At 55.0% G+C, this 24689-nt stretch overlaps 2 protein-coding genes and 2 non-coding genes across 6 annotated transcripts in view; 2 read left to right on the top strand and 2 right to left on the bottom strand.

The window, feature by feature from the left end:
- Nucleotides 1-303: 303 nt before the first annotated feature.
- TRNAI-UAU (transfer RNA isoleucine (anticodon UAU)) lies at nucleotides 304-375 on the top strand. The gene has a single exon. It is a non-coding gene; the product is annotated as a tRNA-Ile (tRNA).
- Nucleotides 376-657: 282 nt separating this feature from the next.
- Nucleotides 658-729, top strand: TRNAQ-UUG (transfer RNA glutamine (anticodon UUG)). Its single transcript has one exon. It is a non-coding gene; the product is annotated as a tRNA-Gln (tRNA).
- A 2734-nt stretch (nucleotides 730-3463) lies between these two features.
- Nucleotides 3464-22974, bottom strand: NARF (nuclear prelamin A recognition factor). 3 transcript variants are annotated; one of them, XM_045888211.3, is made up of 11 exons: nucleotides 22816-22974; nucleotides 21020-21100; nucleotides 18903-19046; nucleotides 16224-16356; nucleotides 13695-13829; nucleotides 11238-11356; nucleotides 9804-9933; nucleotides 8632-8695; nucleotides 7631-7768; nucleotides 6601-6758; nucleotides 3464-4990 (listed from the first exon to the last, which is right to left on the bottom strand). In XM_045888211.3, exons 1-11 carry the CDS (start codon nucleotides 22840-22842, stop codon nucleotides 4749-4751), a joined length of 1371 nt encoding a protein of 456 aa, XP_045744167.1. In that variant the 5' UTR covers nucleotides 22843-22974; the 3' UTR covers nucleotides 3464-4748. The 3 variants fall into 3 exon arrangements, with proteins under 3 accessions (XP_045744167.1, XP_064438503.1, XP_064438504.1); XM_064582433.1 differs by lacking the exon at nucleotides 7631-7768; XM_064582434.1 differs by lacking the exon at nucleotides 18903-19046.
- HEXD (hexosaminidase D) overlaps nucleotides 18903-24689 on the bottom strand; it is a 34082-nt gene continuing 28295 nt past the window's right edge. The window contains exons 14-15 of the mRNA XM_045888212.3: nucleotides 21020-21100; nucleotides 18903-19046 (exon numbers count right to left, since the gene is read on the bottom strand). The gene's annotated coding sequence lies outside the window, so the exon portion shown is untranslated. The remainder of the gene's footprint in view (nucleotides 19047-21019; nucleotides 21101-24689) is intronic.

Raw genomic sequence — 24689 nt, 5'->3', positions numbered from 1 at the left:
CACTACCATATTACAGAACCTGCCACCACGGCCCAGGGACATGGACACTCTGGACTGTGACTGTTGTGTTTCTTGACTTTTTTGGGTTTTGTTTTTAACAGCAGAAAAGGACATGAGTTCAGAGATTTCTTTCCACAAGAAGTTGAAGGAGGGAAAACAGAAGTCCACTTTATTTGTAAATGAGCATTTGCCTTGCCCTATTCTGGCCCCTGCAGGAGCCTGCCATCCTCATCCCCCTGGCCTGGAGGGGCTGTGACCCCCAGACCTATCACAGTCAGGGCCTGGCCAGGTGGTGCCAGGGGAAGCAGAGTGGCGCAGTGGAAGCGTGCTGGGCCTATAACCCAGAGGTCGATGGATCGAAACCATCCTCTGCTACATGCTCGTCTTTTCCTGGGCGGTAGCCTGAAGACCTGTGCTGTCCCTGTCCCCCTTCCATTTCCCCATCAGGACGTGCAGGACTCATAGCTGCAGCCGGTTCCATGGAGTAATGGCCAGCACTCTGGACTCTGAATCCACTCTTCCGAGTTCAAGTCTCAGTGGGACCTGCACAACGTTTTGGTCCCCCTCCCCTTTTTATATCCTGATCCCCACTTTGGCGTCCCTTCTTCCAGGTGCGCTCAGGCCAAGGGTGGCCCCACGGTGGCCCTGGTGTCTTGTGGTTCTATGGTGTAATGGTCAGCACTCTGGACTTTGAATCCAGCAATCCGAGTTCAAATCTCGGTAGAACCTGCCTCACCTGTGGCCCTTTTGTGCCCACCCCACCCCCCAAGTCCCCAGTAGTGGGCAATGCAATCCTCACCAGGACAGTCCGGTACCCTCCAGATCAGGGTCTCCTCTTTTGAGCTCATGTGGAGACCCCTGGTTGCAGCCTCCATTTTACCCCACCGGCCCCTCCATGGTCACTGGTCACCTTTTCCTTGTGTGTCCACGCACCCAGGACCCCTCTTGTCCCTGAGCACTGCTGCCTGTGGCTCAGAGGACATGGTCTGGTGCAGGGAGGGTTGACTCTGAAACCTCTGCCCTCAGGTGCACAGGGCCCCAGGACTCTTCTTGCTCCCGCTCCTAAGTACACCTCTCCAGAGACCTCCAGGTAAGGACCCTTGAGCTGGCTTGTGTGGGTGGCTCGCCAGAGCTCCTGCTCCTTCCCCAGAGGGAGCACATTAGGGATTTCCTGATCTCTGTCTTTTCAACATGCACTTCCTCTCTCTAGCTTGACTTTAAAAAAGGGAGACCAAAAGGGGCTCATACTGTCACTTTCAGGAAATGTTGAATTCCTTTTATTAGAGCAGATTTAAGAGTTCTGAGTAAAGGGAGAAGAGCCTAACTCTGCATCTGCTTCCCTTGTGACCTTGGAAAGACCCTGCCCTCTTGGGATATCAGCCTCCTCATCTGTACAGTGAGGAGAGCTGGATGAGCTGGTCCCCTGGGGTTCATTCCAGCTCGCTGCACAAATGTGATTTCAATCCTGCCCCTGACTGCTATGGGACCCTGGGCCCCAACGTCCTCCTCATTCCCATTCTCCACTTGTCTTTGTGAAAATGGGCTCATGTCCCGCTTGGGGCCCAGGTGAGGGCCCAGAGGAGCCTAGCTCTCCACACTGGCTCACGTATTATGACAGGGGCCTATTTTGAGGCCTCCTTGGTGACATACTGCAGGTATTTCCCTATTTGTGCATTAAAAAAAAATCTGTTTTAACTGCCTCTCGAATCCCACTGTTTGGATGTACAATTACTTAACCATTCTCCACCAAGGAACCTCGTTAGGTGTTGCAGGTTGTTTACTCTTAATGCAAATGTCCTAAAGAATGTCTTGTACTTGCCCACTGGGCACCTGTGTGCGGTGCCGCTCAGGGAAGGTTCCCAAGAGTGAAGCTGCCAGCTGCTGGGCGGGAGCCTGCCCTTCTCGCAGACACCAGTACAAACTCCTAGGTCTATGTTTATGTGTACGTGTGTGCATCTGAGTGCACAGAAGTGTGTAGACCTGTATACGTATCTGTGTGCACGTATACGTGTGCAGGTCGATACGGGGATGTGCATGGATGTGTATTCAGTTTTCAAGTCAGTCTTCCATCCTGGCACTTGCTCCTCGTTTTCGAAATATCTGGCTTATCCTTATTCAGAAAATAAGGTGCCAGTCTGGGGGTGCCTGGGTGGCTCAGTTGTTAAGCGTCTGCCTTCGGCTCGGGTCATGATCTCAGGGTCCTGGGATCGAGCCCCACATCGGGCTCCCTGCTCCGCGGGAAGCCTGCTTCTCCCTCTCCCACTCCCCCTGCTTGTGTTCCCTCTCTCACTGCCTCTGTCAAATAAATAAATAAAATCTTAAAAAAAAAAAAAAAAAGGTGCCAGTCTGTCCAAAAGGACCTCATACGCTCTGCTTCCCTGAACACAGGAGTTGGGGTTCACTTGCTTTAGACAAGTGCTCTGGCCGGCTGGGAACAAAGCCAACGCCTGTGTGGAAGGAGGTGCACGTAAGTACCAAGGTTGGGCCCCCGAGCTGAGGGAGCCCATGTTGTTGGCCAAGTGGCCTCGGTTCCCTCACCTAACACATCCGACCTAGACTCAGTGTGAGTCAGTGGTCTTTCCACTGCGGACAAGTGTCCAAAGTCTGCTGCTCAGCTTTGGGCCAGCAGCTGAGGCCACAGGACAGCCTCCCGTCAGCGGCACCACCTGAGAGCCTGCGACAGGCAGTGCCCTCGCTCCACATCCTCGGCCAGCATCAAACTGATGGTGTAGGCAACAGGCGTTCTGTTCCTCACTCATGCAGAGCTGAAGAGGAGGGACCGGTGTCTACACTGGCGGGAATTGGCCCAAGCTCTAAGGCCAGGTGGAAATGGCATTAAAAATCTGGGCTCTGATATGGTCCAGAGCAGGGCACTGGAGGGCAGAGCTATTCGCCACGATGACCAACACGCACGCAAACCTGCTGGACACGTTCCCGGTCTGCTAGGTGGTGACTCGGAGTACTATAGCCCTGATAACAGCATGCCTATGGAGTGGCCGCTGGGTGTGATGTCAATTTGGGCTTACCCTGTCCTCCTCCTCACACTGGGACCCACTGCTCACTAGCAGACACGCTGTGGGCATCAGCCCAGCCTGGCCATGGGGCCGCCCCCTCTTCTCTGCACGTTTGGCTGGAGTCAGGACGAAGGTGGCCATGACCCAAGATGAGCTGCGGAGGAGACCCAACACCCCGTGGGATAACCCCCAGTCTGTCAGGCTCTGGCCACCGGAGGTCTTTGCTGGAGCTGGAAGGGGCTGCTTTTGAAGCAAGAGGAACTGACCGCACACTTGGCTGGTGGCTTTGTAGGCCCACTGAGGAGACACAGGAGGACAGCTCTCCTGCTCTGAGCCAGTTGTTGGCTGGAGAAGTGCGAGGCGAGGTGAGGGAGGGCGCGCCCCGTGTGACACACCCTGGCCCCTGGCTGGGAGGAGCAGCAGGTTCACGGATTCTCCACACACAGACCCACGCTTCAACTGTTTATTCCATAATCAGTTACCGTAGAGGATGAACCCGATTATGAACAGACTGAAAGAAATACACAGTTTCACACAATACCCAGCTATCACCCCAGACAGGTACACTGGTACGACACGATACAGAACACGATGAGGGGAACGGAGCCCGCGGAGGCTTTACGGCATGGAGGGTTCAAGAGGAGCATCATCACTCGTGTTAACAAAATCCAAGTGCTTTGAAAATCCAACTCCAGGCCGTTGGCAGAGGTTTTTCATTTCAAGGACACGCGCTGACGTGGAGCGCCATGATTCCGTACATTTCTGGCTGCTTGCAAGCCCTGTTTGTGGGTCAACTGCTTTCCCTCTTCCTCCTTAAGGTGCGCTCACAGGAGCAGCACGGGCTGCAGGAGAGCCCCTGAAGAAGCACAGGCTGGGGGGAGGTGTGACCGCAGCAGGACCAGGAGGGACGGAGGTGACCGCCTCTGGATCGCACGGCCTGGCTTACATGGGTAGCCCATCTCTGTCCTTCCGTCTGTAGGTACCTGGCAGCCTTGCCAGGCCTCCCCGCCTCAAGGTGAGTCCACCTCAGTGGCTGAATGAACAGGCGCGTGTCTGGGGCCTACAGCAGCAGCACCCACAGGGCCCCCAGGTCGGCGGTCTGGTCCCGGGAGGGGCTGCCGCCTGCCGCTCTCTGGCAGCCCAGCAGTGAGAGACGTGGACCACTGTGGCCAGAAAACCTGGAAACCCAGATTTGTGTACCAGCCCCCGATTCCAGAAGGATGCAATTGACTCACATTCTGGCAAAAACATTTCAGGAGAAATATAAGTGGGTAAAAATAAGAGCCGATTAGGGCAGACTGTGGACTGCAGCCCCACATGCCCTGCAGCGGCTCGCCTCCTGTCATCTCCTCCCGTGATCTGAGGCACATGAACCCGAACTTCTGGGGTCCTAGCTCTTCCCAGGACACTTTTTGGATTTTTTTTAGGCCTAAAAGATAATAGTTTGTCTTCACTCTTGTTCTTTGGGATATTTTTCAGTCTTAAGATAAAAGAATACTTAAATTGGGGCAATCCTCCTCTCATGTCAAAATATTCCAGTCGCACACGTCACGAAGACATAGCACCACATCAAACAGCGAGGGAGCCCCCAGCAAACAGGGGTAGAGAATTCTGAAAACCAAGGTAGCAGCTGAGAAGCCGAGCGGTTTCCCTGCAGTGTGTCTGATGCCCTCGCTCAGCCGCGCCTCCCTCCCCGGGCAGCTGACGGAGCCTGCCTCCCGGCCAGGTCGACCTTTACCACTTGATGTCTCGGCTGACCGCAGGGAGCCCTGGGCCCTGGTACATGGTGTGCAGGGCCTCCTGGACTCTGGGGGAGTCGGCCCCGTCCAGCCACTCCTGGTACAGCTCCTGCACGTGGGCGCTGGTCTCAGGGGGCCGCACAGGGACGTCCGCGTAGATGCCTTCCATCTGCCGCAGCAGCGCCTTGTCTGCACGCCCATCCTCGGTCTGGGCTTGGCCTCTGCCGTTTAAACACCCTGAAAGACAAGCAGGGACCTTATGCTTTGCCTCCGTTCGCTTTAAAGGGCATGGTTCTGGAGCAGGAAAGGAACAGCAGTGGTGTGCAGCTGACTCTGGACGTGTGGGCCCCGAGGCCTCAAGAACCCCAGGTTACAGGCGCACAGCCCCTTACGCTTCCGATTCTTACCTACATACCTTATCCAGGAAACGTTTTTTTACCTAAAAGTGAAGTAAGCTGCCAGCCTCTAGAAATGGCTGGCTGTGTACGCAGATCTGGACTTCCAGAAGAGCAGGAAGACTGCGAACGGGAAGCCACACCACTAGCGTCTCATAAAGCCTCTGGGCGTGGGTCCCCAACTGGGCGGGACTGGGGAGGGGGCGGGGACCCACAACCCCGCACCAGAGCCCATGCGCCCGGGCACCACAGCCTGGATAAAGGGTCCAACTCCCACGTCCTGGTGCTGTTTACTCCCAAATGTATTAAATAATGTCATGATTTATACGGTTAAGTTGATTTAAAAGCATTTGTAGCAAACTGCTACCCTGGCCAAGGCCCTCTCCACTTGTCCCTTGGCAGTACCCACCAGCTGCACTTTTTTTAAAAAGATTTCATTATTTTACTTTTTAAAAAGATTTTATTTATTCATTTGAGAGAGAAAGAGTGAGAGAGAGAAAGCATGAGCGAGGGGGAGTGGCAGAGGGAGAAGGAGGCTCCCCACTGAGCAGGGAGCCCGACACGGGACTCGATCCCAGGACCCCGGGATCATGACCTGAGCAGAAGGCAGACGCTTCACCCACTGAGCCATCCAGGCGTCCCTCCACCCAGCTGCACTTTTGATCTCAAATCTCGAAGACACTCAGCCATGGCAGGTGACTCCGCTCACTTTCCCAGGGAGCCCACTCTCCCAAGGTCTGCTCCTGTCCTCAGACCCCTGGCCCCGGCTCCCCCGCTGTTAGGGCACAGGTGAGTCTGCCCGGCCCCCACCCGTGGCTCAGGGGAGCTGGACACCCTACCCCCTCCACCGCAGACCCAGCTCACCACTGCCTCCTCATCCTCACTGTGTCAGTTCCTCCACACCCCCACATGCCCTCCCCTGAAGCCGGCAGGTTTTCGCCAGCACCCCGGCCATGCCTCCTCTCCTTAGGCAGGCTTGAATCTTGTGGGCCTTCCCCACTCAGTAGGGCACAGGTGGCCCCACAGCCACCTGGAGGCCATAGCATCCTCTCCCCGGACACCCATACCTACTCTACCAGCAAGTCCCTGGCCTCTGCCGTGGGACCCTGCCCTGGTGCCTCTCGTTGGTCTTCCCCACCGCCCCCACCCAATCCATCACTCAGGACAGAACCTGGCTACCGGCGGGGCCATCTGAACCAAGATCAGGCTCTCAGCTGGTGCCACCTGAGCAGCGGCTCTTCTCTGGGACTCTGTCCCCAGGGACGTTCTAAGGGGACACCTAGCTCTTCTGCTATGTGGTAAGGGGAGGAGAGGGACCACTGTGTCACAACCACCAGCGCAGCATCCACAGTCCCACAAAGCTGTCAGAACCGAGCAAGGCCTGGGGTAGCCCACGAGGGCCTGCTTCCTCAGGGTCTGTGGGGGCAGTGTGGCCCAGACCCCGCGTCTTACCCCCAGGGCAGGCGAGCACCTCCACGAAGTGGTACGGGAACCTGCCCTTCTTCAGTTTCAGAACCACGTTCTGGATGTTTCGAAAGCCGTACGCAGCAGCGAAGCGTAACAGAACCTCCCCGTTCTTTTCAAGGGTGACCTCCTGGAAGTCCTTGTTTCTGTAAGATGAACACAGTGGATTTTTTTTTTTTTTTAAGATTTTATTTATTTGACAGAGAGAGACACAGCGAGAGAGGGAACACAAGCAGGGGGAGTGGGAGAGGGAGAAGCAGGCTCCCCGCCGAGCAGGGAGCCCGATGCGGGGCTCGATCCCGGGACCCTGGGATCATGACCCGAGCCGAAGGCAGACGCTTAACGACTGAGCCACCCAGGCGTCCCTTGACTTTCATTTTCTTTTTTTTTTTTTTTTAAGATTTTATTTATTTATTTGACAGAGAGAGACACAGCGAGAGAGGGAACACAAGCAGGGGGAGTGGGAGAGGGAGAAGCAGGCTCCCCGCTGAGCAGGGAGCCCGATGTGGGGCTCGATCCCAGGACCCTGGGATCATGACCTGAGCCGAAGGCAGACGCTCAGACTGAGCCACCCCGGCGCCCCTGGATTTTTTTTTTTTAAGATTTTTATTTTAATTGAGACACAGAGAGAGAGAGAGTGCACAAGCAAGGAGGAGGGGCAGAGGCAGAGAGAGGGGGAGAAACGGGCTTCCCGCTGAGCAGGGAGCCCAACTCGGGGCTTGATCCCAGGACCCCGGGATTATGACCTGAGCTGAAGGCAGACGCTCAACGACTGAGCCCCCCAGGCGCCCCAACAAAATGATTTTAATCTAGAGTCCTTCTTCTACGGCTGACAATCATTTTCTAATCTAAGTTTGAAGCATTAGCAAAATGAAAGACCCGAACGAAAACAAGGCTTTTTGGTCTTGGCCATTCCAAGCCCTATAAATGAGACAGCCCCCCACCCAGCTCACACCCGCACGCACGCCCCCAGCTTTGGGCAGTGTGCCCGACAGCAGTGCTGACCGCACAGGCAGACCTCAGGGTACGGTAGGTGACCTCGCCCACGTCCTCGTCAAACAGCTGCTTGGCCGCGTGCCTGAAGACGTGCGCCAGGTACCCGTCAGAGCTGGCTCCGTCATGGCGCCTCACCTCTTCCTCCTTCAGGCCTCCAAACCTTGCCAGGCGGAAGAGCAACAGCAATAAGGAGTCAGACTGCCACGGGCGTAGGATCCGCCGCGAAAAGAGAAATTCTGTACAGATATTTAGACTTCAGGCAAGGATCTCAGGTTAGTTTTAAAGATCAGCACAGCAGTCATCCGTGCCCCCGATGCCGAAGCCCCACTCCGTGCGCTTGGCTGGCTACTCCTTATCTGCTGCACCATCAGTGTGTCCCCCAAACCTCGACACCTGGGACACTTGGGACAGAGCTGGGAATCTGAGGGCCACCGAGAGCGTGTGCACGTGCCCCAGTCGGGAAAAGAACAAGCACAGGCTCAGGCCACAGGCACTGAAGCGCCTTCAATTCTATACACCTCAGGGCAGCCTTCCACAAAAGGGCTGTGACTGCCGAGCAGCCCACGCTCGCCCTGCGCGGAGCCCAAGACATGCATGTGGTGGGAATGCTGGTCATCGGTGAGGATTACCAGGACAGCAGAACCCTGGCCTGCTGTTCTTGGTGCAAAGGGACCCGAGGGAGCTGCTTTTCCCCAGAGGTGACCCAGCCTCAGGCAGGCCCAGACACACAATGCCAGGGACCCATGGAATTCAGAAGTGGAGGGTGCGGACATGTAAGTATCCCTACGGAAACCCAACTCCCCACACCCCCAATCGGTGGCACTGCACACCAGGGCCCCGCTCATGTTCCACCGGAGAGCTGGGAAGATGGCCTAGGGTCGTGGTGGGGGCCGAGCCACAACACAGCAAGTGGCAACCCCAGGTCAGGGGGCCCCCCACACCCCCATCTCTCTGCCGCCCACGGCCTCATCACGAAGGAGGGAGGCCACCGACAAGGTGCCCCTGCCTGCAAAAGTCACTTACAGAGTGTCAACGGCAGCGTCTTTCACTGCGAGGTCACTTTGCTCCATTATCTGAACGATTTCACCTACAGACAAAGAAGAGGCGTGAGGCACCATGGAAGGACCCACCCAGCCCATGGAAGTGAGGAGGGCAGGACATCACGCTTCCTCCGGAGCTGCTTCCAAGATTATCTCCCGCACAGGAGCTTCTGTTAAGGTGCCCTTGGGCACTGTCACTCTTACAGAGGGCAGCAGAACACTGATATGTGAAAAATTCTGATAAAATGTAAGAGAAGAGTCCAACTCCTCCTTCTGCCCTTGAAACAAGGGATTTTGCCAACAGTCTCTCCGTGTTTTTGTTTCTGAAGCAGAAAACTTTCGGGTATAGCTGCCTGTGGACAGAGCACCAAGACACAGTGGCTGCATTTACATAGCGCATGGTGATGTGCACAGAGATGAACTGAGAATCAGAACCACTGTCCTACTTCCCTTTACACCAGGGTGTAAGCGGTGTAAGCGAATGTTTACATCAACCGCCATGGCATTGCATGCACACAAGATGACTCAACATGTGAGAAAAACAGTAAAACTGATTCTGCATTCAAGATAGAGGCCTGCCTATGGTTCTCACGAAAACCCGCCATTTACCAGGTAAGCAGATGCCTTCCTGTCTCCCTTCCCCCGGGGCCTGTGTGCTGGGGGCCCTTCCACAGCGGTCCTCTTGCTGGAGTCTCAGGTCAGGGGACCCACGCCCAGGAGTCACTGTCCCCGAGAGCTGGCCGCCCTGCCTACGCGGTGCGGGGGTCTGAAGTGCAGCCGCTCGGGGTTAGCAGACGAAAGCCACGCCTTGACGGCAGCGTTCCGCTGAGCAGCTCGAGGGCACCAGAGAATCATTTCCACCCAGCACACAGAGAACCTGCGGCAGGCCCTCCGCCAGGCACACTGGACGGGGGCTGCCGGCAAAGTCACTGGAGCACCACGGGCCCCCAGCTTGACTCTAAGTGAGAAAACCTCACTGTGTTGCCAGGTGCATGTTTGCTGTCGGCAGGGTCTCCGTCTCATATGGGACTTCTCCACGCTGTGCGAGCGCTGCCCCCTCCACTTCCCTGCAGTCAAGCCCTCGGGGGTCCTGTCGTGACCTCAGAGGACGACCGGCCAGAGGCCCCAGTCGTACCCAGCCCGCCCACCCCTCACCTGAGGTTAGTACGCAGTCAGCACCCCGGGAGCCGTGGGAAGCCGTGGGAAAGTCTTCTCGAAGGGCCTCCAGTTTCTTATCGTAGCAAGGAGCCACAATAACATGGAAAATCTTGTCGGGGGACAGGTTCTGGGGAGAAAGAGCAAACCCTGCTTGGGGCTGTGGGGAAGTGAGGAGGGGCAGCTGAAAGCTGGTGCCCACAACCCCCCCCCACCCCGACCAAGGTGCTTTCGCACGTGCTGAGGCCACTGTGGATCTGAGCCCAGCCTCCTGCAGACCAAGCTGCGACCTGCGCTCGCAGCCGCACTATCGCCCACCTCGGGGCCAAGCCACCCAGAGCCCGGAAGGTCCAGCAGCCTGAGACGCCGGGGAAGAGCTCAGAGAGCTGAACCAGCTTCCTCCCCCCAGACCTATGCACACGCTGACCAAACACCATTAAGGATAAGCCACTGCTGGACAGTCACCCGGGCTGGCTGACCCTCCAACTTTCTGGAAGCTTCCCAAGTGACACCTATTCGGGTAGGCCCTGTGGTGCCTGAGGCTGAGCTGCAATCGGCAGTCACACCAGCAGCGGGAAGTTGCCGAGTGGCCTCGGCAGAAAGGCCCTACTCGGGGCAAAGCCCGAGGACGGTGCCCGGCTGTCCCTCAGCAGGCCCACAGGACCAGTGACCCTCGAGGACTGGCACACTCCTGGATTCCCCCAACAGTGGGGGCAGGGCAAGCACGAGGGATAAAGTCCCAAAGTTCATTTTTCTGCCCCCAAAGTGAACAAGGGTGTCAAAGGCGTGTGGCTTCCTAAACGGCTTTGGGTCTGTGGGGTCCCTATTATCGCTGTGTTCTCCAGTTTCTCCAGGGCCAGACCTCAACTGGTTCCCTGGAGAGATGTATCCTCTGACTGAGGAGGACCGTGGGCACTCTGGCAACTGGGGAAGCGACCACAGGAGGGGGCCACATCATGGGCGCCACTGGGGTGTCGGGGACCTCTGGAAGGAACCAGGCTTGGCCTCTGCCAGGGTTCCTGAGGCGGCCCTGGATGGCATGCAGGGGGTCTGATTGGGGACCTGCAGTGGGGAGGGACAGCACAGGGGCCAGCTAAACATGGGGTGCCACCCACAGGGGGGACCTGGGGCAGGTGAGGGACGTGGGAAGGTCTTTAGGAGCCTGGCTGGGAGTTTTCCCATCATGTGAAGGCAGAAGTGGCTAAGGGAGTCACATGCCTACTCACTGTGGTCTGGGGGATAGGCCAGGACCCCACACAGGGCCTCCTTCACTGCAAGCATCTCCGGGGGCAAGGCCAGGGCCTCCCCCCGTCGCTTACCAGGACAGACAGTGTTTCCACTCGGTCTAGGGCCAAGACCACCCTGGATGTGCCCGGTGGGAACGTCCCCCATCTCCTAGCCCATGTGCTGCCCTGTAGGAGGTGATCAGCTTACCTGCCGTCTGGCGAAGTAATCCTTTACCAGAGAGCCCATGATCTGTTGGGGAGATTTGGCGGTGCAGAGGTGGGGGGTAACAGGGTGGCCCAGCACCCGTTCGGCGTATCGGACCCAGCCTGGGGAGAGAACGGTCCTGTCACCTCCTCACAGTGGCTTCCTTCTCCTTTCTGTCACACACAAGGAATTCTGAGCTCCCAGACCCCGTCACTCGGGGTAAAGCCAGACACCTCTTCATATGACGTCCCAGGGAATTCGTGGCACCTTGGGCCCCGAGGACCCTAGGTGCATATGCCCTAGACTGGAAGATGCCCCTGCCAGCCCTTGACCAGAGAGGATGGAGTGGAAGGAAGTGAAAACTGGTACACTGGATCCCCCCAAAGAGAACAAGCTCAGAGGAGCATCTTCCCAGGGCACTGGCCCCCACTCGGCTGTGCCCACTGCAGAGCTGTTCTTGTCATCAGCAGCCACAAAGCCCACCCAGCTTCACTCACCTATTGGAAGTTAACAGCCAACAACTGCCCACTTTTTAGGGCAAGGACAGAATTTCACACGCCCAGGTGACGGTGAGAAATAGCAACATGCTCTACGCCTAAGCACGCAGCCTGGTACTGAGCATCTCCTGAGCTGCCGAAGGCCGCTGTGCCCTCTGGGCTCACCCCTACTGCTGGGGCGTCCAGGGGGAACAGGGGTCAGACCTGCGGGAGCCAGAGCCCGCATCCTTCGCCTCCTAGGCATGGCCTGGAGAGAGGCAGACGCCATGGACAGGTGTGCACACCACAGCATCACGGGGGAGCACAGAGGCAGAGTGAGAAGCTGCGCACCAGACCCCAGGGACAGCCAGCTGCCTTCCCGTGACCACTCCTGGCCAGGAGAGCAGCAGGAGTGCTAGACGACGTGACAATCCCTTCTGAACAAACTCAAACCCCGTAACCATCACCTGCATGTAGGCCTGAGCGTGCACAGGAAACGTCTGCGGTGACCCACAGAAGCTCCTAGAGAACGGTCCCTGGAGGAACTCTCTGTTTTTTTTATTACCATATGATGTATTACTTGTTTCAGGGGTACAGGTCTGTGATTCATCAGTCTTACACAATTCACAGCATTCACCATGGAGGGACTCTCCTTATCCCTTGCCTCTCAACATTAAAAACAAAAAACTGCCAAAAACAGTGGGCCTTTGGGGGCCCAAGGCCCCACGCACTGCGAGTCTGGCCTGGCAAGGCCTCGCCCACCCTGGCCTTAGTACCAGGCTGGCACCTCCAGACGTGGCTCTCTGGCAGATGGCATCTCTGTGCTGCAGGCAAGCTGCTGTGGGCTGGCCAGGGGCACCACACAGCAGGCAACGTTTAGCAGGAGGTAAGGGCTGGGGCCCAGGGAGGATGCCTAGCCTGTGGGGCAGAGGACTGAGCAGGGATGGGGAGGAGGAACCAGGGTCCCAGGGCCCCCGGCGCCCTGCATCTGAAACCAGACAGGTTAGCACTTTCCTGAGGAAACCTCTCATCAGGAACTTGTTACTGAACGCTGCCCGGGGGCAGACCCACCGGCCTGTGGCCTGGACAGCCCCTGCTGGCTCCCATGGAGACACGAGAACGGAGGAGTGACCGTGGGCTTCACAGCAGCATGGGGATGACAACAGCACCCACGTCCTACCTGGGCGCTGGCCCTTCCCTGCAGAACTGCAGACTACCCCCTCCCCCGGGCCACCACTGACGGGACGGGACAAGGGGGGACGTGCTTGGAGAAGTGGCCTGGCATGAGGCACCCAGGAGCTCTGCAGCGGTACACCCCACAGGAGACATCCCTCAGTGTGTGGGCAGCAAGCACACCCCGAGACCTAGGAGCCCCGCATGAGACAGCCATGCCCAGCGAGCCAGCACAGGACTGCCCACAGCCCTGATTCTATCTGCCAGATCAGATCATCTGACCTTGATGTTGCTTTCATCTCTTTACCCTGTCGTAGGGAAGCAAAGAGGACAATGCTGATTGTAGACAAGGTTTAGTTTTGAACCAAATCTCACCTCATGTCCCTGAACCTGAGAGATGACATGAACCTGAACTAGTTAGAGTTCTGACATACTTGGGTATAAAGAACTCCTGAGGGAAAGTGCATCATCATCTAGGAAGAACATTCTAGAAGCTCCAAACCTACACATGAACAGACTTGAAGAGCTCAAGACCCTGGATGCGGATGCAGCAAGTACCAGGCCAGATGCGGGGGGGTAGGGGGCGGAGGTGACCATTGTGCACCAAGCAGGGGCTGAGTGAGGTGGGGGGCTCTGGGGTGGACCTGCTGGGGTCCCCACCAGCACTCCACTCCCTCCTGGTCTAGGATGCCCAGTGTGTTGGGCCTGTGACCTCTGACCTCACCCATCTCTGCTCCTGCCCCTAACGCAGACCCGTGAGAAATGGTGCCTCTGGCACACGGAGGCGCGGCAACTGGCCCTGGGCGCTCACCTGGGCAGGCGGAGGTGAGCATGGGCAGCGCTGGCTCTTCCTCACTGTGCTGCTGGTATCGACGCACGAACTCTTTCTGACTCTCCAGGATGCTGAAATCCGCTGCTACTGTTGTATCGAAGACATAGTGCACCCCTGCAGGAAAGAGGGCGTGTCAGCTTCTCATCACCTAACGGAGGAGCCCCTGGAGTCTGCAGACTCCACAGCACCCCCGAGCTCTGTGCCTCCCTCTCACCTCCTTGGCTCCACAAACGGCATAAGCCCAGGACTGTCTTACCTTTTCCTTCAAACAATAAACGTGGATCATTTTTCATAAGAAAATATGTATGTTTTCTCTCTTGCTTCCTCTCGTCCTCTCTACGTCTACACTTACGTAAACACCTCACAGTAGCCACAAAGTTAACGGAAGATTACAAGATACCAGCAGCACTCTCTTCCAGTCAGTGGTTAGATTTCAGTCTGTGATGATCCTTGGTATCTTTAAATAAACTGGCAGCCCAAACCTTTCTTTTCTTTTTTCTTTTTAAGATTTTATTTATTTGACAGAGAGAGCACAAGCAGAGGGAGAGAGAGGGAGAAGCAGGTTCCCTGCTGGGCAAAGAGCCTGATGTGGGACTCGATCCCAGGACCCTGGGATCATGACCTGGGCCAAAGGCAGACGCCTAACCAACTGAGCCACCCAGGCATCCCCAGCCCAAACCTTTCTGATGGCCATAATTTTTATGCTGATTTGTAACTAGCTATCTTTTTTTCTTCTTTTTTAAGCTTTTAGCATTTTTAAAAAAAGATTTATTTGAGAGAGAGTGTGCAAGCAGGGGGAGGGGCAAAGCGAGAGGGAGAAGCAGACTCCGCACTGAGCACAGAGTCCGACGTGGAGCTTACTCCCAGGACCCTGAGATCATGACCTGAGCCGAAATCAAGAGTCGGAGGCTTAACTGACTATCCCACCCAGGTGCCTCTTTTTAGCTATCTTTCAAAAATAAATTTTTTTAATATTGGCACATAAGCCTGAAACAAAACATATACTTTTAATAATTTGAACAAAGTAGATTAAATAATCTGCAGCCAGATAATTTTTCTTAAAAAGAAACATTATAATGCCTAAGTATCATCTTGAAAGTATCACCTTAAGTCAGTTTGCCTATGGATATATTTTACTAACATATAATGCCCAACTCTTTACTTTAAAAAATTCTCTCCCCAAATAGGACCTTTCACTATGAGAAGAGAGAGTATCTAGGAACTTTGGTAAAACCTGAAGCTTTTTCAGATCACGAGCATGAAGGAATGACTACACCCATGCTCATAGCTGTGGCCTAGTTTGGTAGCAGGCGGTGCGTGGAGAAACCAGTCGACGCCAAGTGCTCTAAGGAGCAGGTGTTTATTCCAAGTGTCACCTTATTTTATTAGTAATCCCCCACGTGTTTAGGTCTTTAAAAGCCACTGCAGGGTGCCTGGGTGGCTCAGTTGGTTAAGCATTCGACTCTTGGTTTTGGCTCAGGTCATGATCTCAGGGTCCTGGGATCAAGCCCCGTGTTGGGCTCTGTGCTCAGTAGGGAGTCTGCTTGGGATTCCCTCTCCCTCTGGCCCTCCCCCGGCTGACGTGCTTGCACAAACACTCTCTCTAAAATCAATCAATCTTAAAAAAAGAAGCCACTGGGCACCTGGGTGGCTCAGTCGGTTAAGCGTCTGCCTTTGGCTCAGGTCATAATCCCAGGGTCCTGGGATGGAGCCCTGTGTTGGGCTCCCTGCTCCACGGGGAGTCTGCTTCTCCCTCTGCCTCTCTCTCTCTTTCTCCCTCTGTCTCTCATGAATAAATGAATAAAATCTTTAAAAAAAAAAAAAAAAAAAGAAGCCACTGCAGAAAAATTGAAGCTCATGTTGAAGAATGCCTCCAGTTCTCCTCTCCTGAGCCCGCCTGGTGGTCGTGTGCGTGAGGACACCCCGGGGGGGCAGACCCTCCACAGAGGGTGGGGTGGGGTGGGGGCTCGGGGTTGAGCAGTCCAACAACAGTGGATGACACAGAAGCCTTCTCATCGCTACTTTGGATGGTACCATTCCAGCTCATTCACATTTGAGCTCTTGGGCATATTTGAGAGGGACTATCTTCCTTTTTTGTGCACAGGAGACAGCCCACTCCCTCCCTGCTCTGCTCTTCAGAGAGCATCCTGGGAAACCAGATGCCAGTCATCTTGCAGATGTGATGCTCTATCACATGCCCTCCATGGGCCCTGGGAGCCGGGGCGAGACCATACTCCTCAGTGAGCGCAGGAGCCTCCTACGTGTCCCCGCCACCCCATCACCTGCTGCTCCTGGAGGGCCAGCCACAGACATCACACAACACCCGTCTGCACAGCAAGGGGGTGAGGGACACCCGCCTATCGCGGGTCAGAGGTAGGTCCTCTTACATTTCTTGAGGTGCTTGTGGAAGTCTGGTCTAGGCTGTGCCCCTGGGAGCCGAACTCTGGAGACACAAAGCACAGCTGTAAGCTGGCCTTGTAGACTCACAACAATATCAAGGTGCCTCACCAAGACTTTTGAGGAAGCCGCAGAGTCTTCTAGATGCATCAGTCACACTGAGGCGGAATTTGGCAGCAAAGTAAGGCAGAGACTGAGGACACACGGACACGACCAGCACCTTGTGCTGTGAGGTATCACATTTCTGGGAGAAAAAGAGAAGAGCGTCACACGTGTGGTGCATACAGAGTGAAGTAAGACACCATGATGAAAAATCCAGTCACACAGAACGAGTAAGTGCTCTATGAGAACACTGATAAAATATATGTGCACTAGCAAGTATAATTAAGGAAACGGAAAAAAAATTAGGATTAAAAAGTGTGACATCCCAAGAGATTTCGCAATTTTTAAAAACAATACTCTTATCAATAAATGCGAATACCTGAATGAAAGTGGATAATTTTAAAGGAAAAAAAAATTACAATATTGGCCCATAAATAACTGAAATGACCCAATAACAATTTAAAAATACACACACACCAATATGTTTCAATTAGAACAAAATACATACACACTGAAACAGTGTCCAGAGATCTATCCCCAAAGAGGCCTCAGTCCCTGGTCATTCTGGCAAACTGTAGGATATATATATTTGCGTACACGTATACATATATGTATGTATGTGTGTGTGTGTTTTGTTTTTTTAAGAAAGAGAAGAAGAAAGAACGGCGGGGGGGGGGCGGCGCAAAGGCAGAGGGAGAGAGAGAGAAACTTAAGCAGGCTCCACATTCAGCACAGAGCCCAACGCAGGGCTTGATCTCATGACCCCAAGATCATGACCAGAGCCGAAACCAAGAGTCAGACGCTTAACTGACCGAGCCACCCAGGCTCCCCAAATTGTAGGATATTTTTAAGGAGTGGATCATTCTCACCTTCTATAAACTGTTCTAAAAAATACTGTGTGGGATGCCTGGGTGGCTTAGTCGTTAAGCGTCTGCCTTTGGCTCAGGTCATGATCCCAGGGTCCTGGGATCGAGCCCCGCATCGGGCTCCCTGCTCGGTGGGGAGCCTGTTTCTCCCTCTCCCTGCCACTCTCCCTGCTTGTGCTCATTCTCTCTGACAAATAAATAAAATCTTTTTAAAAAAACACCGTACAAACATGAAACCACAAGGCTATCGACATCCTGAAACCAAAATGGATACTGGCGGCTCAAGGAATCCCTGGAAAAATATGAACAATTCATCGCCAACACAATAACCCAGGAGAGCAGCACGGGCGAGGATGCTGGCATTAGAAAGTCTCCCCCGTGACCCTCTAACCTGGAGTCTAGGGCAGATACAGGATTACCATGACAGAGCTGTGTGGGTCAGACGTTGTCAGCCAGTTAGTAAAGTGGAAACCCGAACGGTGGCATTTGGGGGCAAACCTTCCACCACAGGTCTGAGGATTGGTCTGGTCTCACAGCTGGGGCATGCAGGCCCAACTGGATGTGGGAAAGGCGGCGTGATTCCTGCTTCTGAATGCATCCCAACAGAAATGTGGAAGCAGGAATCGGGAGAGAGTGTGAATCGGTGGAAGCAGGAATCGGTGTGAGTCCCAGTTACTAACAGAAGACGCAGGGCAGAGGGTGGTCTGTCCCCAGCTCCAGAAGCCAGACTCAGTGCTTCCAATCCTTTTATCTGATGCCCTGCCAGGGAGGTCTCCAGGCCTCACTCCGTTCTCACTCAAACGTCCCCTCCCCTGAGGGAGCTGCTTTGTGACCAGCAGGGGATCAGACTGAGCCCAGGGCGAAGGGCAGCAGAGCACAGAAAGGGAAATTGCAGTGTGACTGCATGAGCAGCTGACTCAACCAACCCAGAACCTCCCCTATGTCCAGTTTCCTGAAATAACCATTTCCTTATTCTTTATGCCAGTTTCTGTAGCTGAAATGCTGATTGGTATGCATTTCTACCAGAAGTTTCTATAAACATCTACTTAATAGTAAAACTTCCCACTGAAGTTTGAATCAAGATGTTAGTGTGGGGGGAGCTAAAGCCATTCTGTTCAGAGGAGGACAAGCAAGAGCAGGTGGGGACTGCCGCTCGCTCATGGACCTCCCGGGGGACCTGACCACCAGGAAGGGAAGAGACACAATGCTGACAACAGAAAGACATGTATTTCTCTCTGAAACCGTGGCCTAAAAATGCTGATGTGCCAGGAACACGCCACAGGGGTGGTGGCAAACACGCACAACACTGCTTGGCTCTGTCCTCTGTGCTGGGTGCCCATGTGAAGCCCACACTCCTCACGGACTCTGCCTTGCTCGGGCATACCAACTGTTACCGAGACGGCGGGGGGGTCTCCCAGAGGCACCTGCACTGCTGCAGGCAGGGTGGGGTGTGAGAGCGCTTCCTGTGAGCAGCCGTGAGCAAGGGGCAAACGCAGGTGTGCGCTTCAGCCCCTCTGCCTCATCTGCCCTTCCTTTCACCTGTCCAAAGCTGAGGGACACAGCTCTGCAGGACAGCTGAGGGACCACAGCCTTGCCCCAGCCTGACAAGCCCATCAGACCAGAGCCCTGCCTCTGGGAACAGACTAGGGACCTCGAGTCCTACCATGTCGGTGAGGGAACGTGACCCTGGGTGGGGGGCTCTAGAGAGGGTTGACTCCAGCAAGGGACATAGGGCCAGGGCCGAGGCATGTACGCTGTGCCCAGCAGAGGCTTCCATGCCGCACCTCCACCCCCACCCCCCCGCCCCAAGCAGGAGCCCTACCTTATTAAGGTTCAGAACACGGAAGAAGTCCTTGGCATTCTGCTGGGAAACCTGGAGCCCTTCCTCAGCAGTCACACAGCTGTCACATGCCAGGCAGTCACTCAGAAATATCTTGGCATCAGCCAACTTATGGAATTCCCCCTTCTACAAAAGAAAGATGTTTTGGTCTGATTCTTGAATAAAGACTCTAACATGTGCTTCTCTAGGGAGAATGATAGCACGAGACCAACACAGAACATGGACACCTTAGACAACACAAAGCCGGAGGGCCATAGAACACCACAATGACACCAAGGAGTCACACAGATGACAATCCAGGGTGGGAGCAGGACAGCACTGTCACATGGTGGAAGAAATCTACATTCCTGTGTCTCAGGAGCTGGCCCGGCGCCTCTCTTCCCTATGTCCCCTTCTGTGTTGCCCTCGGGGATTCCCACTCTCAGTCTGCTCTGTACTCCCTGGTGACTCATCAAGGCCCATGGCTCCCCAAGGAAGCTGGTAGCCTGGCTTCAGGAGGTCTGAATGGGGCCCAAGAGTTTGCACTTCTAACCAGCTCCCAGGTGGGTCCAGAGCTGCCACTCCGAGGGTCTGGAGCACAGGGCCTGGCACAGAGCTGGGGCCCAGCAGATAATGCCATGCTCCTCAGAGAATCCTGGCCCTCTGTCCCTGCAGAGGTGTCTGTGAGCACACTCCGCGCTGTTCCCAGGACCTCCTCCCTGCCGTGTGCTGGGCACCACACAGTCCTTCTTTCTGCAGGCTCTCCTGGGCCAGGTCTGGTCCCTCCCCACCTGTCCTGTTCCTTCTGCCCCCGTGTGCGTTCTGCAGAAGACTGTCCTGTCCACTGCCTTCTCTCCAATCAGCCTCACTTCCCAAAACAGTGTCAGCTCCCCCAGCCCCCAACACCTCTCCAACCTTCACCTCCAGCGGAGCTCTTTCCTTTCCCAAGCTCCAGACCGCCATCCCACAGAGAGCTCAGTGCCTGTGGAACTCAAATTGCACTCAGCTTCCTGCACTGCATCCTCTTTCCTGCTTTTGCCACTGTGGTGGCCTGCCCAGGCCCCACCACCCCATCTCCCAGGCCCTTTCCCTCATTCTCCCCTGCTCTAGCCACCTTAAACCACCTGCCTCCATCACCCGCCCCCCCATATGATCTGTCCCCTCCTCCAGACCACTGTGTGCACCCCTCCTCTGACCTGCTCACCCTACGGGGGTGCCGCCCACTGTGCTGGCAGGACGCCTGCTGAGGCTGTGCACACACCTTATCTCTGCGTAACCACAGCCCTGGGAGAGAAGGAACCCAACTCCCCAGGTCACTGATAAGGAAACTGGGGCTCCCGGGTTTAGATGTCTGTCCGAGGTGATGTGGCCAGAGGGCAGGTGTGGGAGGCGCCAGGCACTCCCTGCTTCTTCTGCCTTTGAACCCTGGGTGCCTGCCTCATCTGCTGCTTGCCGAGCCCTACAGCTGCCAGAGTGCAGAGCTGGTACGAGAGGGACTAGATCAGTTCCTGTCAGTCCAGACCTTGTGTCGGGGTCACCAGACTAAAGCGAAACCTGCTGCTGTCCACGTTGCCAGCTCTCCACTAGTGAAGTCAGTACCAGTCCTTTCCAAGGGAAGAGTGACCTCCCCTACCCAGTAAACTCAAACCATCACCACTAGCTAAGAGGGATTTAAACCCTCAAGAACAAAGTTAGAGAAGAAACCACTAGAAAAACAAACTTACAGGATCATGAGATTTGAATGACTTTTTAAATTACCTACCTAAACTCCCCTTTTACAGAATGAAACTTTCCATTAAAAAAGTTGGAGATTTAAATATTATACCACTATTTCTAATCAATGACTGAAGATGGTATTTTTCTTTGTTCTTCACACAGTTTGTTTTGGCTGGGTGTATTCTGAGAACACTTGCTCTTGGGCACTTCTGTCCCAAAGGTCATATGCCTAGGAATGACCACCCAGCATGCCCACGGCAAACACCCCCCCCCCCCCCCCGCCCAGGGCACCACTTTAGGATCTTCTGAGAGCAGTGGTGTGCCAGGGACATGAGCCCTCGAAGAGGAGAAAAACAGCCCCAGCCATTTACTCCAGGCTAATGCAAAACTGAGAAATTACTTGCCTCTCCATTCTCCTGAGCCAGACTTGGTATGTCAACTGAAGCATTCTCTTGGTCCTCGGTTTTTGTTTTCTTACTACATTCCTTGAAAAAGCAAAGGAACATAAAAAAGTACTTTTAATCTGACTCTCTCAATTTAAAAAGATGTATGTACACTCTGACCCATTAACCTCATGTGCAGAAATCCTCTCTACAAAAACAAAAGTACCTGGACTTGTGGACACACATGCACACCCTCCTCTATCCGTGTCCTTGCAGTAACTGAAAACTAGCAGCAATGTGGCCTTCCACCAACAGGTAAATCAACACCGACAGCCTGGATACTTGTTATATTTAGAATATGATGAACTAGGATTATGTGTAATGCTTTGAAAATGTATCTCCGTATAATGTTAAATAAAAAAAAGAGGAAGTGATGGAATATTTACATGCTCTAATTTTTGGAAAAAACAAACAAAAAATCCCCATCCCCACAATGAATGGCTCTTTACGTTATCAGCCTAGAAGCAAGTGTGGAAGGCTACCCCGGTCACTATGGTCACCCAGGTGGAGCGGAGGACCGGCCCTGTCCTTCCTACATTCTTGTTTTGTTACCATAATCATGTAAGTTGTATAAAAACTCCTCAAAAACATGGTTTGATCAGTGTTTCAATCATCCACATCAAGAACCGTGCTCGCTATGACTGCCCTGCGTGGTAACAAAAGTTAGTTTTTCTGTTTTGCTTTTTTTTTCCTTTGGCTTCAAACATATTTAGAAAGGACAAACAAGTGCACTGAGAACTGGAAAGACCAAGCATGAGCCCAAATGTAACGTGACTACAAGGCACCTGGAAACGAAACCTGACCCGCAGTAGCGCTGGCATCTGGCAGGTTCAGTGTCCGCAGCTCACCAACCACCTGCAGTCGCCCTCTACCCAGTAAAACCCCAACCAGTTGTCACACAGGAGACCAAGTCTGCGAGATGACGCGGACGCACAGGAGCCCGGAGCGGCTGATCCCGGAGACGGGGGACTGGGGGCCGGGGGACCCGGGACGGCGCCACGGCCCGCACCGCCCGCTCTGGGCACCAGGGCTCCCGGAGGTCGGTGACTGCAGGCAGCTCCGACCCCCGGCTCCGACCTCGACCGGACCTGACCCCCCGACCTCGAACAGCCCCGACCCCGGCCGGACCGACCCCCTGACCCCTAGCAGCACCGACTCTGGCAGGACTGACCCCGAGCAGCCCCGACCCCAGCCGGACCGACCCCCTGACCCCGAGCAGCACCGACCCCAGCCGGACCGACCCCCTGACCCCAAGCAGCCCCGACCCCGGCCGGACCGACCCCCTGACCCCAAGCAGCCCCGACCCCGGCCGGACCGACCCCTTGACCCCAAGCAGCCCCGACCCTGGCAGGACTGACCCCGAGCAGCCCCGACCCCAGCCGGACTGACCCCCTGACCCCGAGCAGCACCGACCCCGGCCGGACCGACCTCCTGACCCCGAGCAGCACCGACCCCAGCCGGACCGACCCCCTGACCCCAAGCAGCCCCGACCCCGGCCGGACCGACCCCCTGACCCCAAGCAGCCCCGACCCCGGCCGGACCGACCCCCTGACCCCAAGCAGCCCCGACCCTGGCAGGACTGACCCCGAGCAGCCCCGACCCCAGCCGGACTGACCCCCTGACCCCGAGCAGCACCGACCCCGGCCGGACTGACCCCTTGACCCCAACTCCCTGACTCCGGCCGGACCGACCCCCATGACCCCGAGCAGCCCCATCGGGGCCGGACCGATTCCCGGCCCCGAGTGCGCGGGGCCCACCTTCCGCGTGCAGTGCTCACACTTCATCTGGAGCGGGGCAGGCGAGGGGCCAGGGTTCGGCCTCAGAGGAGCACCGGGAGACTCGGTCACAGACGCCCGGCGCCCGCCGCCCTTTGTTGTAGTCACCCGCGGCACGGCACCACCCCCAGCGTCTCCACTTGACCAATGAGAGCGCCGGGAAGGGGCGGGTCACAACACTAAACCAATAGGAGCGCAGATAGTGCGGTGCGGCTCCCGCCCACATGTCTCCGCCTAGGCCAATGACAGCCCCGGGAAGGGGCGGGCCAGGCCCTGGAGCCAATCGGAGCGCGCGGGGGCGGAGAGCGGCGGACGCCCGGGAGGCCCGGCGGGTCGTCTCGTCCGTTTCGGCGGCTCGCGGGTCGGGGGCGGCACGGGGCTGACAGGCAGATCCTCTCTAGGAGGCGACCCTGAGTTGTCCTGGGGCGTCTGGTCCGCCAGCTTGGCTCCATCTTAGGCCTGTCTCCAGACTCAGCCAGGCCATCGCCATTGCCGCCCGCAGGCGCGTCACGTAGGCCGGGCCTGGCGGCAGTGCGCACGCGCGAATGCGCACCACGTGGCGCCTCGGTGGAGCTCGAAGGTGGGTGTGAAGTAGAGTCAACTAGATGCTCTCAGCAGGTGTGTGGATGATCGGGCACCTGCTTTGCAAATAATGAGTAGTTACTGTTTCTGGGAGAAATGACACCAGCTACAGGGTTAAAACGAAAATGTTTAACTCATAATAATGAAAATAAACATTTTATAAAATCAGTGTCTGCTCTTTGCAGGATGATCAGAAATGAGAAGCATGGCTAGGAAAGTTCAGTGGGCCATAATAAAAGCAACTGGTGACCTTAAAAATAAAGCTGCCAGTCATTTTACCAGTTGGGTTTATTTGGGAATAGCAGAGAATTGCAATCCAGACCAGGCTAGCTACACCCAAACCATAGGCAAGTCGGGAGAACAAAGGAGAGGAGCACACTTCTGTAGAGGAAAGGGGGTGTTGGGAGGGGCTGTTGTAAACAAAAAGGCCGTTGGAGTAAAATAGTGGCTTCTCGAGGGCTGAGCTGTGCCTGCCTCTCATTGACTGGCTTGGTTGCCTGGGCTTGAGGAAACCTAACTTCCTCCTGCTGGGGTAGTAAAGTAGTGGCTAAGGTAGTATTTACCTGCAAGGTTCCTGCTGGGTCTGCAGTTGAGAACAGTGTTGGGGGGAGAGCTTCCTTTGCCTGCTCCCAACCCCTCCTAAAGGAGGTTTCCTTGATTCAGTTTCATAATTTATAGTGGTTCATACAGCTTTTTACAAATGCATAAGTTAAAATCAGAAGGTCTAACCCCTACATTACTCAAATGTATGTTGGCACCTCTCAGAAAACACATTCCCTCAATTTTCAGCAGGAATAAGAGGATAATTTTAGGTTGTCATTTGTATATTTCTTGTTATTGTTTTAGAAACATAACCACAATACCATTAATTACCATGTGTGAAAACCAATTACAATTACTTAATTTCATCAAATATGTAGTTAGTGTCCAGGTTTCCCTAAATTGATCCCTTTAAAAGAAAAGATTTTATTTATTTATTTGAGAGAGAGAGAGAGAGAATGAATGCACAAGCAGGGGAAGTGGCAGGCAGAGGGAGAGGGAGAAACAGACTCCCTGCTGAGCAGGGAGCCTGATGCGGGACTGGATTCCAGGATGCTGGGATCATGACCTGAGTCGAAGGCAGACACTTCACCGACTGAGCCACCCAGGCATCCCCCCCCTTTTTTAGTTTAAATCAGGACCTAAATGAGTCCAATATTTTCATTGGTTTGTGTGTTTCCTGTCTCTTAAAAAAATCATTTTGTTTTAAAATAACTTGAGGCTCACTAAGAAGT

The sequence above is a fragment of the Mirounga angustirostris genome, unplaced genomic scaffold (genome assembly GCF_029215605.1).
Source record: "Mirounga angustirostris isolate CCGP_5_RB_7025 unplaced genomic scaffold, mMirAng1.0.hap1 SCAF_17, whole genome shotgun sequence".
Taxonomy (NCBI): domain Eukaryota; kingdom Metazoa; phylum Chordata; class Mammalia; order Carnivora; family Phocidae; genus Mirounga; species Mirounga angustirostris.
Note: the sequence above shows the minus strand (reverse complement) of the source record. Positions and strands in the feature narration are given on the sequence as shown.